The sequence below is a fragment of the Cheilinus undulatus genome, linkage group 7 (genome assembly GCF_018320785.1).
Source record: "Cheilinus undulatus linkage group 7, ASM1832078v1, whole genome shotgun sequence".
Lineage (NCBI taxonomy): Eukaryota > Metazoa > Chordata > Actinopteri > Labriformes > Labridae > Cheilinus > Cheilinus undulatus.
In genome coordinates, this window is record NC_054871.1 from 25,877,938 (window position 1) to 25,895,586 (window position 17,649).

The 17,649-nt window shown below is 38.4% G+C and overlaps 1 protein-coding gene across 1 annotated transcript; it reads left to right on the plus strand.

The window, feature by feature from the left end:
* Positions 1–1,044: 1,044 nt before the first annotated feature.
* mindy4 (MINDY lysine 48 deubiquitinase 4) lies at positions 1,045–15,680 on the plus strand. The gene is made up of 18 exons (XM_041790790.1): positions 1,045–1,177; positions 3,752–3,871; positions 3,959–4,170; positions 4,262–4,508; positions 4,595–4,848; positions 4,969–5,027; positions 5,125–5,234; positions 5,341–5,457; positions 5,562–5,653; positions 5,795–5,896; positions 6,126–6,189; positions 7,450–7,515; positions 7,611–7,678; positions 7,779–7,842; positions 8,223–8,384; positions 13,702–13,882; positions 14,127–14,202; positions 14,289–15,680. Exons 1-18 carry the CDS (start codon positions 1,118–1,120, stop codon positions 14,335–14,337), a joined length of 2,103 nt encoding a protein of 700 aa, XP_041646724.1. The 5' UTR covers positions 1,045–1,117; the 3' UTR covers positions 14,338–15,680.
* Positions 15,681–17,649: the final 1,969 nt, after the last annotated feature.

The following is a 17,649-nucleotide window of genomic DNA, read 5'->3' on the forward strand; positions in this document are numbered from 1 at the left end:
TAGGCTAGCCTGAATTTTTGTCATATATTATAAATGAACATGTTTTAATAAAATTTACAAAATAAGACATGGTGTTTTTGTTGGTGTTTTAGTGAATCTGTGAATAACTGCTACTGCTTGATATGTTTAATACTTTATTCTTCTTAAAAAAAAAAGAAAAAAAAAAGAACTGTACTCAATTTAGGAATAAAATACAATCGTTGCTATATTGCTGACTTTGGTACAAGAGATTTTGGGTTCATGTTCCGGTCTGGGCACAATCAGTGTAGAAATCGTAGTCCTGTACAGAGTATCTTCAGACTTCCGGATAACATATCCTGTAAATGTGTTGTCGTTATTTTGCATGAATTATTTTTTAAAATCTAATTTCGACAACCTCAGTGCAGACAAAACTTCGAGCCCCCCCAATCTTCCACAAGCTTCTACAGCGCCCTCCAGGTTGGGTGCGGCTGGGAGCCAACAAGTGATACCAGAGTGGCTCATGAACTTTCTTTCTCGTCTCATCATCTCAACGTATCCCTATAATGTTGCCCACAGCGCCCCTCTGTGTCCCGGACACAGTAGACCGGTGTCTTCTGACTAATTAAAATATTTGACTGCTACACTCGTAAAAAAAAATCACCTTTATCCATGCTGCTAAACGGCGTTGGGTGTATGCCAATAGCCGAGGAGACCATTGAATAAACGTGCAATGTAGTTCCAGTATGTTAATGTAACCCTTATTATTGAAGAAGTCGTTACTGCGCGTGCGCTTGTCAAGCAACAGCGTAAAAATCAGTTTGATGAGCACCTCCGTTTAAAAACCCAGGCTGCCATCTTTGTGTAACTTATCCACTACAATATACATTCGCTGAGAGGAGCAAAAAGCATCGCCATGGAAACGAATGTTGCTGATCGACATCCCTGAAGATTTCAGGACTCGCGGTCTGACCTAATTTTTGCATATGTCCAGTCTATGAAACGTTTATGCTCCCGTTAACTATTGCACAGTTGTCCATTGTGTGTTGAAGCACATTAACCAACCTTGTTATGGGGTGGTAAACGGTTAGCTGTCGGCTAACGCGGCCATCAGAAGACCTACTCGTTGAAGTAGAAGACCAGACACTTTTAAGTTACCATGGCCGTTTCAGTTGAAGAGGTTTCTTCGTCGCTTGTGCGGGAATACCTGAGTCGAAAGGTGAGTCAAATAACACCGGATAGTGAGCGGATTCAGTGCTGCGCTAGTATCAAGAGTACAGCGTCATCCAAGCTAGCTAGCTAGCTTGCTTTAGCCAGCAAGCAGCAATGGTAAACACAGTAGGTGTTATATGGTAACTAGACAACCAGTAAAAGATAACCCCGTGAAAACCTAAAAGTTGTCGACGTTAGAATGTTACAATTCCTACACTAACGATTTTACAGAAATAAATAATAAATAAATACATACCTGATAATGAACAACACCTGAGCAGAGGGTGGTTGACACAGTTGTTCACAGTTGTGACTGAAGTGGTATGGTTTCTAAATTTCTTTCTAACATATGCAAAACAGAGGAAAAATAACGAAATAGGTAGAAATTTACACTCAAAAATACATACAATAGGATACACAACATATCAGAAACCAGTTATGAATAAAGTGGAAGAATACTGAAACAGAATATACAAAAGCATGACAATTAAAGCACTAGTTTTCATATACTTTGGCAGCTGCAGAAGAACAGTTGCTTCATTACAACCTCGATATCTTTACTTTTTATGATGTAAATAAAAAATGTGTTCCTGTTATAATAGTTCAAGTCAGATGCCACCTTGAATGTTCTTTTTAATAGTTTCTAAGCCTCCAGCAATTGAAATGTCTGGATTGCTGTTTTTTTATGTTTTTGCACAAGCAAGACTCAGTAAAAACATGAGACAAATAAACATGAGACTAACAGAAAGATCTGGATTGCTGTTATGTAGACTTTGGAAAAGCCAAGCCATGTGATAATTCAGATCAACCTTATGATGGCACACTTATGCTTAGACACGTAGCCTTTGATATTCCAGACAGTGTGAAAGCAACCATAGATGTAAGGTAATCAGTACATAATAAATATAATGTTGCTGCTGATACAACTTTCAATGTCATTAATGTTCTGAGTGTTACTAAAGTAGTCACTGAATAGCTTGCGTTATATTATGCTGGTAACCTTGCAAAGCAGATGGATACGCCCGTTTCCTTGTTTCTCACTGGTGTGAAACAAATCCATCTGGCGTGTCAGGTTATAATGCTGGTACATGACTGCAAAGACCACATTTATAAGTGTCCTTAAGTTAAATTAGATATATTGTAATATATGTTAACACAATTGTACTTATACATTTATGTAACTTTAACTTAACTTTTTAAGTTGTATTAAGCTTTGGGTATTTTCCTATAGGCTACTTGAAAATTTTGTATAAAATTTGTAAACAATTCTGAAGACTACAGATATGAGGAAAAATTTTTCGTCCTATTGTCCTCTGAACAAACACTAGAAGACTCAGCCAGACAGTGAGACTACTCAGAGAGGATTCTCTAAACACAAGATCTCACCGACTCTCATGTGATGAAACGGGACTTCAGAAGAAAAACAAACATGGAAGAAAAAGTGAAAGAATATGAGTTAAATCCTGGCTAGAGTGAAGTTACAATAAGTGTTTATGATTGTGAAAGTACATAACATATAGCTGGTGACTCTACCAAGTCTGCTGGCTCTCTTTGGTTGTTGTGGGTGTTCTGTTGGCAGCATTATGACCTAGAATTGTAAACATGAAACCTGTTTGATAATTATGATTCGAAGTCTGGGAGGCTGAGATTTGGCGTAGTAAAATAGCCATGTTGACACTACACACTTGAGGATTATTCAGACTAATAATTATCTGTGATGAGCCTACAGTCAGGATACGGCCTCCTGATTGTTGGGGGAAGTAAAACTGGCCAAAAATCGGGCTTAAAATCATGTAGTGTGTTGCGGCCCCACTGGTGCGCTCTGAACCAGGAAAGGGACTTCCATTGTGTTTATCACACCATTCATGCAACATTGTATCCTCACAGGCAGGACCTGTCTGAGTGATTGACTTCAATCATTGTGCAAAAGTTTGTAATCATAAAAGTAACTCTAACACAGAAACATGAACAAAATAATCATAACAGGGATTACTGCATAACAGAAAACATCTTAACATCTTGAGTACAATGGTGAAAGATACCTAAAGTTAAAGGGTACTTATTAATTAGAACAAAAATGTGTTCTTGCAACTCAGAAAAATAGATCCGAAATAGCCATTTTGGATTTCTGTTTACAACTAAATAAAGAAAAAAAAGCTTTTACTGTACAGTTTTACAGTGTTGGACCAAGGGTTTATTGTAAAAGTCTACTAATTGGAAAGCAGGCTCTCAAAGAGATGTGTTGGTTGATATGCTAAGCCTCTCATTCAGGGAATCAATGCTTTAATGGGTCTCGGAAAGCATGTAAATGTAGGTATATAAGGGCGCTCACTTCACAAAAAGCCATGCTCATATTTGGAAATCCAGCCCTCACCCATAGCTGTAGGAAGATTTCTGTCAGTGTTCCTTCACTTTCTTGTGTTTTATCTAACAGATTTGAAGGCATCTTGAGATACTAGTCTGTATTTCTCCAATCGCCTTTAAGTTTCTTGATTGTCCATTCCCACCACTGCAACTCCTATGTCAGCGGGTTTTATGATAATTGACTCATTCTTAGTTAAAACAATACGTTGTTGTGCAGGGACTCAAGAGGACGATTGCCTGTATGGATGAGGAACATCCACGCACAGAGGACAGCATCAACAACAGATCCCTCTTAAGGCAGATTCTCAACATTGAGGGTCTCTATAGGAAGAATAAGGTAAACATACATCTGTAGGTTAGTTACAATGAAGTGGATGGTAAGAGTAAAATTATTTGTTATAAACTGGTTTATCTGTCATTGCAGGTTCAGAACTCTCCCCTGAAAACATTGCTTGAAATTATTGTAAAGTATCACATTAGGGGCATTAAGAATGACACAAATAGCAGCAATGAAAGTGACCCCATACAGCCTTCTCAAGCTGTTAGTCCGGCTGATAATTCTCCTGCAGTGATGAATGACAGAAAGACCGAAGAATCCATCACAGCTTTTGATATAAGCCAGCAAAATAAGTCAAGGTATTTCAAAAAGAACGTTTTGGATGCATGACTTTGTGTAAAGATGTTTAAAATCTAGTGTGAATTTAAACTAGACTTATTTATCTTACAGGTCTGATATAAAAACATCCTCCCTACCAGAGACAGATATACGATCCGGTCATTCTCAGACAAGTTTTCACACATATGAATCAGAAGGAAAGAAAATCCAGCCACTGTTGTCCTACCTCCAGGACCATGAGAGTATCATCAAAAGAGAACTAGAGAAGAGGACTTCCACCACAGAGTCCACACAGAGAAGCAAAAGTAATCGTATCAGACGTGGTATGATGGCTGGACCAGTAGCTAGTACACAACAGGTACTACATTTCTGTTGCAGTTCTTGGATACTACTGACTAACATTACCTATCATCGTTGCTGTGCTTACATGAATGTTTTTTAAAGGAATCAACCAAAAAAAGGCAGAATCGAAGACATGAAGTGCCACAGCTGATACTCAGAAAAGAAAAAGAAAACAGTCATCTCAGAGATCAACCTGCAGGGACTGGCTCATATCAGAAACACTTAGAGAGTGGTCTCTATGAAAACACCACAGCTGACTTTATAGTTGGGCATCAACAGCTGCAAAGTGCACCAGAGAGACTGCAGAGAGAAAACAGCTTTGAAAAACTGGGACGAGAGACACTGAAGACTAAAATGTAAATACCTGTAAGCTGCTAGTAGTAGTAAGCGTGTAATATTTCCCAGTTAAACAATATTGAAATGATTGTCTTTTAAGCTGAAGCTAAAAGTATGTTTTAACTATGTCTATGTCTTAGAGCGACGTCTTTACCCAGGAAAACCGTGGCTGATTTGGATATGTCTGAGATGGTTTTAGGTAAGTGCTGTGTGATGAAAATATAAATTTGCATTGATTGCTATTTTTTTGCTGAATTAATGCTTATAAAAGGTGATGATATTTAATAACATTCCAGATGACTTGGATGATGATGAAAATATGCAAGAGCTTTCCAAAGTGTCCTTCCAGAGAACTATCACAGAGCCCAGCTTTACCACCCGCCCCATGGACCAGAATACCGCAATGGTTTGTACTTCATGAAGTTGTTTATCGAGAAACGCAAGGCAGAGTTTCTGTTGTAGCTTTTAATTTTTTTTTTCTTTCTTTTTTCTGTTATTGTTTTGTCTTCTAGGAATTGAAAGCAGTTCTGCTTGGTTCCAGCCTAAATTGTATGAATGCTGAGTGGAGGAATCAGGGATTCACGTTCTCAGAAACGCATGACCTGAGATATGGAATTGTGCAGAGAAAGGTAGGCTTCACTGCACCATCCTGCTAGAATCCATGAAGCCAGCACAAAAATTTGATATGATTTCTTAATTTTAGTATTGTGTACACTGTGTTTTTATTTATTAGGGTGGGCCATGTGGTGTTCTGGCATCCATCCAAGCCTTTGTTCTAAAGAAGCTGCTATTTGAAAACACAGAAAGCAGTAACATGGGCCTTCAGTAAGTCAGCTCAATTCACAAGTCTGACCTCCATATTAACCTCTGTTTGCACTAATATAATTCTCTGTGTGTTTTCTTACAGTCCCTAAATTTTTTACTGTAGCTGAGCTGCTTTTAACTTGAATGTCACTCTGTTCTCAGCCGGTTAAGTCCTTCCAACACAACCAGGGAAAAATGTCTTATTTCAGCATTGGCTGAAATCCTGTGGAGGGCTGGTGAGGAAAAACAAGCTAAGATTGCGATGTAATTCATACCTGTATCTATTTTGTCATTCACACCCACCTGTAATTGTACATGCTCTGTAGCTAAATTTCACTGAGCATGTGAATACTTCTTAGACATTAAGAGTCAGGCTAATAATGCCATATAATAAACATACTTTACACCATGTCTGACGAGTCAGCTATTTTTGGATGAAGCATGGATTGTAACAGTTTTTTTGTACTCTTTCATACCTAATTTCTTTAAACAGAAATTCTGGAAGAAACCATTTCACTCCAACTGGACGGTACAAATCTGAAGGAGTGCTTGAAAAGGTAAAGATCAGCCAATACCCCCCCCCCCCAAGAATATTTGACACAGCTTTTCCAAACATCCTAGTTTTATTTTGGATCCTTACATTATTTTACTTTGTACGCAGAATCCAAATGATTTCACAAAAACCAAAAACTACCTGGATAAAATTATGAGCCCCCCAGATGCTAATAGTCAGTCATGCTCCTTTTTGCAGGATAACAGCCTGCAGTTGTTTGTTGTAGTTTTCAGTGAGTCTCAGACGCGTCTCCTGAGGAGTCCCAGCCCATTCTTCTTTGGTGAATGTCTCAAGCTCCTCCAGATTTGATGGTCTTCTGGCATGGGCCTTGGGTCTTCAGTTCACCCCCCAGATGTTCAATGGGATTCAAGTCAAAGCTTTGTGCAGGCCAGTCAGTATTCACTTTGGTCTTCTGGAGGTAGTTCTTCACCAGGAGCAATAGATGTTATATAATGGCCCTGACCCCTTTTTGCTGCTGACTGCTTGGGGTTTTCTTTCAAAATCTTCACATATTCTCCTTTCTTCGTGATTCCTTCCACCTTTGCAAGAGTCCTAGTTCCAGATGCACTGAAGCATCTCCACAGCATAAAACTCCCACCGCTGTGTTTCACTGTGGGGACAGTTTTCTTTGGGTGTCACACCTCTCCCTTCTTTCTCCAAACATTAGCCACGTCTCTATGACCGAAGAGCTCTAGTTTGGTCTCATCTGTCCAAAGGACGCACTTCCAGTATGCATAATCTTTCTCCAGGTTGTCCTAGGCATACCTCAGTCTAGCTTGAAGGTGTCTCTTCTGCAGAAGTGGAGTTTTTCTTGATCTGCAAACTCTCAGTCTATTCCTGTGCAGGACTCTAGTGATTGTCATCTTTGACCCTACAATGCCTGACTTGGTTAAGTCATTCACTATTCAGTTTTTTATACACATCAGCAAAATGTATCCGTTGTATTAAGCTTAGCATGGTTGATTTATTTCTTATTTTAAATATCTTAAGCATTTTCGCGAGACATTTATTGTAGGTTTTATGTTATAAAGTCAAAAATGGTACTGCAGGTGATGTGAATTTTTATCTATATTTGCAAATAAAGTTAGCTTTCAAATTTATCATTTATTAGGCAATAACCCAAGTGTATCACTGTTGATACACTAGGGTTATTACACTTGCATTATCTTTTAGTCTTGCCTTTGTGTGTCTGTGTTCATGCATATATATGAGACTTTGATTTGCTCCATTGTTTAAGTTTTTAAACTATCATTCTTTCTTTTAGATAACATGTTTCACAGTTGACAACTTCAAGGACCTGCACTTGCTTCTTGAGCAGCACATTGAGCAAGTGAGAGCCTCAATTTTAGTATTCAGCTTATCATTCATGTACTGTGAACAATTTTGTAACTTAATTTAAAAAAACTCTCATCTGTGTTTCTGTAGTTTGAGACTGGGCCGTTAGGATGCATGCTGCTGACCATTTCTGCTGTTCTCTCTAGATCTGTGGAAAAGTAAGTTTTGTCTACAACTGAGCAGAGTTCTCAGTATAAAAAACCTATTATCTAAATGATGAACATAACCTTCGTTATACTTTCACGTTTTTTTCATCAGAGTTAAAGAGGACATGGATGTGCCCACCACTACTCTCATTGGGGCCCATGGCTACTGCACACAGGTTTGTTGTCAATGAAGAATTTGTAGGTTTAACCTTATTTTGTTTGTTTTTGCTTCTGATGTAGCATCACAATGGAATGAACAAGGGAGGTAGAAAATAGCCTTGATGACACAGTTGAAGTGACATTAGCCTAAGCTTCTTTCTGTCAAAGTCAGTGTTAAAGTTAATTTTAAAATGTTGCTTTAAAGCCAGTGTGAACTTTATGCCTGTCAACTTTCCAGTTAACAACAGAAAAAATAGGGCCAGAAAGATTAACCTAAAGATTTAGTGTATGTTGAAAGCAAAATGGATGGACCATATCTAATGTCACTTCTATACTTTAATTTTGTAGCCCTTTACATTCAGGCTTCTGAGGTTGCCTCTCATGTATTTGTCACCAGGAACTGGTCAACCTGTTGCTTTGTGGCAAAGCCGTTTCTAACGTCTTCGACAATGACATGGAGTTAGACTCGGGTAACGGCAACATTACTCTACTCAAGGGAATCAAAGACCACTGTGATGTGGGACTGTTGTCCTTGTTTGAACATTACAACATCTGTAAGGTAAGTTTCATTAAAAGGTGACTTTCTGATTTCTCTCAATTAGTTATTAGTCAGACACACGAGAGAATGCCCCCCACCACACACACACAGCGTTTATTTAATAGAGAAAAACACAAAGGCGACTTTAAAAGTGTTTACGTGTAAGAAATGTGAAATCAGGCACTTTGGTTGTCTATTTAAAGGCCCGTGTGCTGGTGATAGCCTTGACTGGAGGTATTGAACCTCATTTATCAAAAGTACAGCAAAACACGGTCGGATTTTATCAGTCTTTATATGAGTGAAAAACATGCTCAAATCCCACTCCAAGTTTCAGCTCATGTTCCCACATTCTCAACTTGGTGTTGACTTGCTCTGCAGTGCAGTAAATCAGGCTATGATAAATCAGATATGGAATGTAAAGTTTATTTAATACTACACTCCAACTTTAACAATCCCTGCAGGCCTTTATTTAGAGAGGACTGTGGATAGAGCTGGAAACAGGGATGAGAGGGCTGGGGGAGACGTGGGAAAGGAGCCACAGGCTGGACTTGAACCTGCACTGACCACGAGGCTATCTGTGCCTCAGGCTATGTTGCTTTTTAAGTGATATTAGGCAGCACATGCTTTAGCGGATTTCTTTGTTAGTTTTTATACTTGAACTGTGTGCAAAACAGCTGACCATTGAACAGCACAGAACAGAACATTGATTTCCATCAAATCTTAACCAAATGGCATCTTTGATTTAAATAATCAGTGTAGTCCGTTATGTGCATCATGCACAATTGTACAGATGGCTAAGCCACACCCCCTCCACTCACTCAGACAAACAATGAAAAATTCAGTGACAGATGCTATTGCAGTTGTCACAGTAGGAGACATTTCACTAGAGGCCATTGATGATTTTTGGAGACAGAAAGATCACATATCATCTAGAGGTCACCAAAAGGGTCTAAACTACGCACTGGAGGAATATATTAATCATTTTATTGTCGAGAAGGTCGATAAAAAGCTTCAGTTACAGCCAAAATGTACAGGTTCCAGTGCAAACATGAAAAACCGCATCTCGTTGCCATCACAATCTCAGACCACAAGATAGAGGATCAGCATCAAAGTGCCTCTGAAGTTAAGGTTTTTGGCTCATAATATGAGAAAAATATAACAGGCTTTTTACCATCTTTACCAAGAGTGTCTCTCTGTTAGCTTGTTGCTACAGTATTTACATTGACTCATTCAGCATAACATTTGCCGACCTTTGTTATCTCAGCTATTACAGATAAGTTCATGAAGCTAAGCTCCAGAAGTTAACGTTAGTTTAAGTAGAGCCCATTGGACAACAGCTTACATTGATGTATGATCACCAAAGTACAAAAACTAGAACAAAAAATGCCATTGAACTCCCAACAAACAATGTGACACAACGAACAACGCAGCTAGGAGCTAATGTCAGGATAACTTTAGCTAATGTTAGAGAGGTTAAAGATAACTTTATATTTCTTTCCAGCAAAGTGACAATATGCTGTCTCAAATATGATGTTGGCTTACCTTAGAGCAGATGTTGTTAATTTTATCCATGTTGTATTGATGTTGTGGTCTACCGCAGCCTCTCAGGATACCTTGTGTTGGAGTCACATTTACCCCATGAACATCGATTGACCATTTTTAAATTTAAAATCTCAAAAAAACCTCATAAAACCGGGCGAAAACTGACTTTCTCCTATTCATTTTAATGGACGTCCAGGCAGCCGATGTTTGAGTGTATTGGAGTGGTATATGCACTGTGATTGGCTCATCGCATTTGAGGGCGGGACTTAGCCATAGATCAGTTGAACATGTGCATGGATGGAGGCTGCAAGACGGACACACATAGAAAAGAAAGAGCGGTTTATATCCACCATTAAAGACAGTTGTTTTCAATTAACTGTGATCTGACAATGTCTTGAGGAAACATCTCAAGATGGGGTGTCGTACAGCAGAGCAAGCCAAAAATTGACCTATGGCTAAGCCACGCCCCCTCCACTCACTTGGACAAACAATGACATTCACTGACAGACGCTATTGCAGTTGTCACAGTAGGAGACATTTCACAGGAGGCCATTGATGATTTTTGGAGACAGAAAGATCACATATCATCTAGAAGTCACCAAAAGGGTCTAAACTACGCATTGGAGGAATATATTAATCATTTTATTGTCAAGAAGGTCAATAAAAGCTTCAATTACAAGCCAAAATGTACCGCATCTCGTTGCCATCACAATCTCAGACCACAAGATAGAGGATCAGCATCAAAGTGCCTCTGAAGTTAAGGTTTTTGGCTCATAATATGACAAAAATATAACAGGCTTTTTACCATCTTTACCAAGAGTGTCTCTCCAGTAGTTTGGTGCTACAGTATTTACACTGAATCATTCAGCGTAACATTTGCCGACCTTTGTTAGCTCGGCTTTTACAGATAAGTTCATGAAGCTAAGCTCCAGAAGTTAACGTTAGTTTAACTAGAGCGCTTTGAACAACAGCTAACAATGATGTACGATCACCAAAGAACAAAAACTAGAACAAAAAATGCCAATGAACTCCCAACAAACAACGTGACACAACGAACAACGCAGCTAGGAGCTAACGTTAGGCTAACTTTAGCTAACATTAGAGATGTTAAAGATATATTTCTTTCCAGCAAAGTCACAATATGTTGCCTCAAATACGACGTTGGCTTACCTTAGAGCAGATGTTGTTAATTTTATCCATGCTGAGTTGATGTTGTGGTCTACTGCAAAACTTTTATCCGAAGAAGACACTTTTCTAGGTTTAGATGAGGCTTAGGAAAGGGTAAAAAATACACTCCATCGCCCAGCCTCTCGGGATACCTTGTGTTGGAGTCGCATGTACCCCATGAACACCGTTTGACCATTTTTAAACTTAAAATATCAAAAAAAAAAAAAAAAAAAAAAAAAATCATAAAACTGGACGAAAACTGACTTTCTCCAGGCAGCTGATGTCCGAGTATATTGGAGTGGTATACACACTGTGATTGGCTCATCGCGTTTGAGGGCGGGACTTAGCCATAGGTCAATTGTAACATCATGTAGGGTCCATTAGATTTCATATAGTTATCCCTAAATCCAAACTCTGCCTCAAGGGGGTTCAAGATCTGATGCTAATGACGTCATCTTGAGACAGAGGGAGGGAGAGATGTAGCTGTTTGAAACTTTTTCATTTGGCACAAGCAGAAAAAAGGTGTTTATGTATAATAAACATTTGTCAATTCTTCTAGTAAAATATGTAATCTCTCAGAGAAATTTCAATACTGACAAGTCAGTTGGCTCCATCTTCTCAGCTGTTTACATGCTTCTACAAATAGTATCTAATCAGTTAATCTGTACATCACCATGATGTGCTCATGTTTTTTTCAGAACTTTGTAGGTTTTTTATTTCTTATTGTTTCTGTTACTACTTTAGTGTATAATTTAAATTAGATAGAAAGCATCCCTCTGCCTGGTTCCTCTTTGCATCGTGAATCCTCTAGATAATTGATTGTTTTTGTAGAAATTGGATTAGTGTGAAGTACTTGTACCCAACAATCCAAATTTCTTGTCGTAGTTGAAGATCTCAAACCTAAAAGGTCAACACATGAATCAATGGTCGTCTTTAAATCAGCTATTAAAAACAGAAGCTCCTCATTTTTCTTTAAAAAATCCAGTATATATATTTTTTCTCTTAATGGTGTCTGCCAGACCCCTTTCTGGAAAAGCACCTCACAGATCTGCTGATTATTTCTGCCATAATATGTTTAATCTAGTCTCTGACACTACTGATAGCATTTTATTGTCTGTGTTGAGCAGCCTCATGAGCCTGACAGAGCAACACATCTGACGTCTTTCCCTTCTTTATTACTGAGTCACCACTGATCGTTGTCTTTGCTGGGTTTCCTGTTTCTAATGCGTTTTTGTTTGTTAAATTGTAAATTTATCGTTTCCTGGAGATTTGACTGTGTTTTAGTTGCTTTACCAGACAATTTTACATGGACATGTTTTCACTGTTATTTTGGATTTGACCCACGAGTTCTGTGATGCACTTTTTTTAGTCAATAGTGCAGCTTTTAGCAGTTTTGAATTGTTTTATGGCATAAACTTACTATAAACCTTATTGTCTTCATTTGTAACATGTATTTTCCTTTGGATCTAAGTGAATCATTTTCCACATAGTGAGGGTAATCTTTGCATGCTTTCTTCACTGCGCCTATCATGTCTCCTTTTCTCTCTTTGCATTTGAGTTTAGCTTTGGGGGGAATCAGATCTGGTTGCCTTCTGTATTTTAAAAACATATTTCTCTTTTCTCATGCATTTTAGCTCTCATGGTCATCCCCAGCCCCTTTAATGCATGTTTCCTCACTTTTAGTTATGTCTGAATTTCTGAGTATTCAGGGTTTTCAGAGCATTTTCATGCTTCCTCCATCCTTGAAGTGCATACACAACACTGTTCTTGTTATCTCAAGCAGCGTTGTTGTAACAAATAAATAGGTTAACAAATAAACAGACCAGTTTTAAAGAACACTCTAAATTGGGCCAATGTGTAACCAACATTTCTGTTAGTTCTGATTAAGAACACAGTGTGTTAAAGCTCATGTATGGTCTTGCTCCATGGAAACAGCTGATGCAGATTTTGCCTCAGCGGTTCTTATTATTTAGTCTTATAGGTTTTATTTAACTGGAATTGAATTAAAGGATTAAAATTTATTTTGAAACAACTTTTTAACTTGAAATAACTCTGAAGAAGATGGTACTTGGCTATATAGTGCCTGAAGTAGTCCTTGTATAAACAGGGTGCTGTCAGTGGGAATATTTTTTATTTTTTTATTTTCATGGAAGTTTGAGGCAAAACTTTGCAAAAAATCAAAGCCAAATATATATATTTTCAGATTTTTATTCACAGCATTAATGGTAAAGGGCAGTGCATTTTATAAATCCCTTTACCTTTAACAAACTTTGTGTGTGCTCTTTCTGTACCTAGAGTAAAGACAAAGAACCAATACATAGTTTTGATTGTAGACATCTGACTCTGGTTGCAGTAATCTGCTGTTTGTGACAACTCAAGACAGGATGCAGGGGGCCATCCTGGCAGCTCACCACGCAGAGCATGTACCATACAGGCGTAGTCCCTTTTTGTTGTGATCTTGGATGGTTTTGCCCATGGCCCTTTGTTACACATTGTTTTCTCACCCCTATCTTTCCTCTCACACTCTTGCACTTATTCCTCTCTTTAAGAAATAACTTTGACACTGTCTTATTTCACATTTACTGATTTTGTTTTGCTGTTTTTTGTTTTTGTTTTTTTTCTACTGAAGGTTGGACCTTACTTAAAGACTCCCCGTTACCCTATCTGGGTGGTGTGCAGTGAAAGCCACTTCAGTGTGTTGTTTGGCCTCCAGAGGGAGCTGTTGACCTATCAGGACAAAGGTCTGGATTTTGACCTGTATTATTATGATGGCCTGGCCAATCAACATGAGGAGATTCGCCTCACTGTGTGTATGTAGCAACACTTATCCCTCTGTCTCTGTACAAACTTCCATTATTATTTTATTGATTGTTCTTATGATGTATTTAATTATTCCTTCATGCTAGACCATTAAACATGTACATTAGGGTGTGATTATGATTGGCTCTTCTTTTCCAAAGCTATTAAAATGTTGTGATCCTGATTTCTGAGTAGATTTGTGCTATTTTTAATTAGAATAACTTTCAGATTTTAATAATCTTTTTATATTTGTAGCAATTGGTAAATTAGCCCTGAGCCGCCATGATGACACTGATCTTACTCCCCCTCTGGAGCTCTGTATTCGGACAAGGTAAGAATGCTTCGCTAGTAGAGTAGCTTTTAGTGTTCCTGGCCAGCTGTATTTCCCTTAAACCTTACATTTTTTGTTGATTTCAGGTGGAAAGATGCATTTGTCAGTTGGAATGACACAGAACCGATTCTCTGATCATGTGACCTGATGTTATTCAAACCATTGCAAGGAACGCAGATTGATAGTTATCATATTGTATGCATATGTTTGAATGAAGGAATGCCTTGTATTTTCTAAAGGGTTTGGCAAAAATTCTGGATTTTTTTTATGTACATGTTTGGAGGGAAACTGCTGAAATACTGATTCAAGATAAACTAGTAACCACTGTGGCCTTTTACTCCTACAGGTAGAAATGATTATTATCCTTATTTGACGTTAAATGATTGAAATTTCTCTTCTCATTAAGAATTAAATGAATATAATATACATTAGAATAATCTTAAAAGGAACCCTGCATGATCAGACAAGTTCATCTTTACAGATAGATTTTTTTTTAACTAACAAAGACTGAGTCATCCTTCTCTCCTGAATCAAAATGACCGTTAGGCAAAACATTGTTAAAAAGCTATCTTAACTGCAGATATTAATCCACTTAACAACAACTTTAGGTTAATTGGCTCTGAACGTGTTGTTATCCTAGCCAAATAAGACAAAAAAAAACTGTTTAACTTACCCATGAAATGTTATTCCATGCAATCTTGTCTCTTCTGTGCATCTATTAGTGCAGCACCACACAGCACAGGAGTGAGGCATCTTGCCCAGGAATGCCTCTGGCAAAATGGCGGCGGCGGCGGCATTGACATACAGCCCACTGGCCAATGAGGCGTCTACGTGTATTATGTCTATGTTCGTATGTACATAATGCTTTTATTTTTAAAAGCTCCCGTCACGCTTCCACTATACACTGAATCTAGTCTCTTGTAGGAAGTTTTATTAAGGTAAAACGTAGGAGGAATGACAGAGCTTTGGCAGCAGGGAGACAAAACCAACACACAGCAAACTCGTGTCTGGTATGAAAGCTGTTAGGGCAGCATCAGCTGCAAGCAGCAAAACCATTTGAAAAACGGTTACTGCATAGGAACAACGGGGAGTGCTCATAGGGAGCGTGTGGAACTGTGACGTCACACTATCAGCGTGGACCAAAACATGGCAGCCTCCTGGTGAGTTTATAAGCTCAAATTTACTCAAAGAGCAGATATCTTGTGAGTTTTTTAGTTCAATATAAATATGAGAGATACAAATATCTATCCAACAAGATGAACTTGTCTGATCATGCAGGGTTCCTTTTAAAAAGTTAAAAAAAAAAAACATATGATAAATGCTTATTTCACATCATGTCTTAACTAATTTTTGTATTTTATGACTGAATGTGTACACATTTTTGATGGATGAATTTGTTTTATTGTCCTCTTCTTTGTTTAATTGCCTCAATCAAAGTTTTGATGAGCTGTAAGGAGATTAAATGTAATAAATGTACAATGCACTGTGCTAAAATGATTGGAAATTGCTGATTATTAGATTTAATATGCTTTTGACTGACTTTGTATCTGGAACAGAAAAAGAGGAATCCTCTACAATAGAGAATCTTCTGCCAAGGAGTTCAACTGAAAGTGTCATCATCATCAAAACATAAATCTCTAAGAAGTGAAATGAGTAAAAACTTTCATCTTTTAATCATTTGATCAACATTCATCTGACTTTGAATTATTCAGAAAAAGGAAACTAATTCAAAGATAATTGGAAACTCAGCTATGTTACGTTTCAGGTTTAAAAAAAAGGGGAACTGAGCACAAAGATGCCTTGGAGTCAATCAATGCGTTTGGTATTAGGCATGGCAGCGTCAGAGAGCACACAGTGTGGGGCATGCAGAGGGGGTGGCTGAGAGACCTCTGCCAACACCTCCAGCACATGGGATCAAAGACGCACAGCTGGCACAGACAGAACAGCAGCAACTCATTTCCAAACAAACTCTCTTTTCTGATGAGGACCAGAGTCCATTTCAAATCCTGGTAGTGTAACATGAAGGTCAACACCTATTCAAACCTAATAATGTTCCATGAAACAGAGGAGCTGCTTTGTTCCATTCAATCTGTCACATGTGTATTTTGATGTTGGTATGTTAGAACTGGTGAAGAGGAGCTCTCAGTGATGACAGTGACGTCATCTTTTATCTGTCAAAACCATAATGGAGGCCGTATTATTTGTACATTATTGGTGACTCATGAAGGGATTTATGTATTCTACCAAAAACAGAGAAAGAGATATGAATTAATCATGAGACATGGAGTGAATCAGTGAACCCTCTACAACCATTTTCAAGGCTACTGCAGTCACTATAAATAAGGACGTTTGCTTGCATGAGGCCTTGGGGTCTAAGAAATTGGATTAAAGTGTTTACTTTTGCTACAATTTCTTTTCTTCTGATGAGGGAAGCTTGATATACGTCACAGGAGCCATGTTTAGGTTTTGGGTTATATGCTACTCATGATTTTCCCTGAATAGTTGGGGCTTGAATCAATTTTGGTCAGTGCCAAAAGGCAACTGAAATTAAAAAAAGATATTAAAGACAAGAAAATGTCCTATTTATTCACATGGTGAACTGGTTTCTACACAGAAGTTAGATTTACTCAAATCTGCTTCAAATTGTCAGCATGTTTCTCAGTGTCACGACACAACAGTATTAGAGGTGACTAACTGATTGTTCAAACATTGTGGCTTTCCCCTCATCTGCTGCAGACCGTTGGTGCAGCCTGACAGGAAGGACTTGGCCTGGCTTTGGTCTCTATTTACTCTTTATCACGGCAGCATTTCTCTGAGGTATCAGAGGAGGGATTTGGTGCTAGTGTGTAATTGTGTTAAAGCCCTCCCACATGCTGTCCCCAGTGCATCTTCTGTCTCCTCTCCTAATCTGTGCTGTTTGTCTCCAGATAAGTGATATCCTCCTAATATCAGGATCCGGTGTCCCCCTCCCCTGCCCTGCCCATCCGGAGGGAAAGGGATCCCTGGTGCATCCCCACGAGGTGAAGGCATTATTTTTAGCAATCTAATCCTTTTATAGCAGGGCCAGAAAACATCACTCTTTTCCATTAATTGTCTGGAGTCATTAGGATACAAAGTACCAAGAGGAGGTGCTTGGATTTGCCAATTTCTTTTTGGACCCGTGTTTGTGAGGAAGCTGTGATTGATAGCAGAGAGGCAATCATTCATTTTATGGCGGCTGACAGTATTTCATGTTGGAAAAGTGTTGCATCAATAAATCAATATCAGTTTCCTTGTGTAAAATATACCCCTTCTTTCAGTGCAATTTCAGTTCACAAACTTTTGAACCCCTTGCTTCCGTGTATGACTTCTTAATGATCCCACAACAAGCCAAACATTGTTGAATAATGGAAGATCCAAAGTAACAGGCCATTCCTGTTGAGTCCATAGAGAGACATGCGGGCGTGA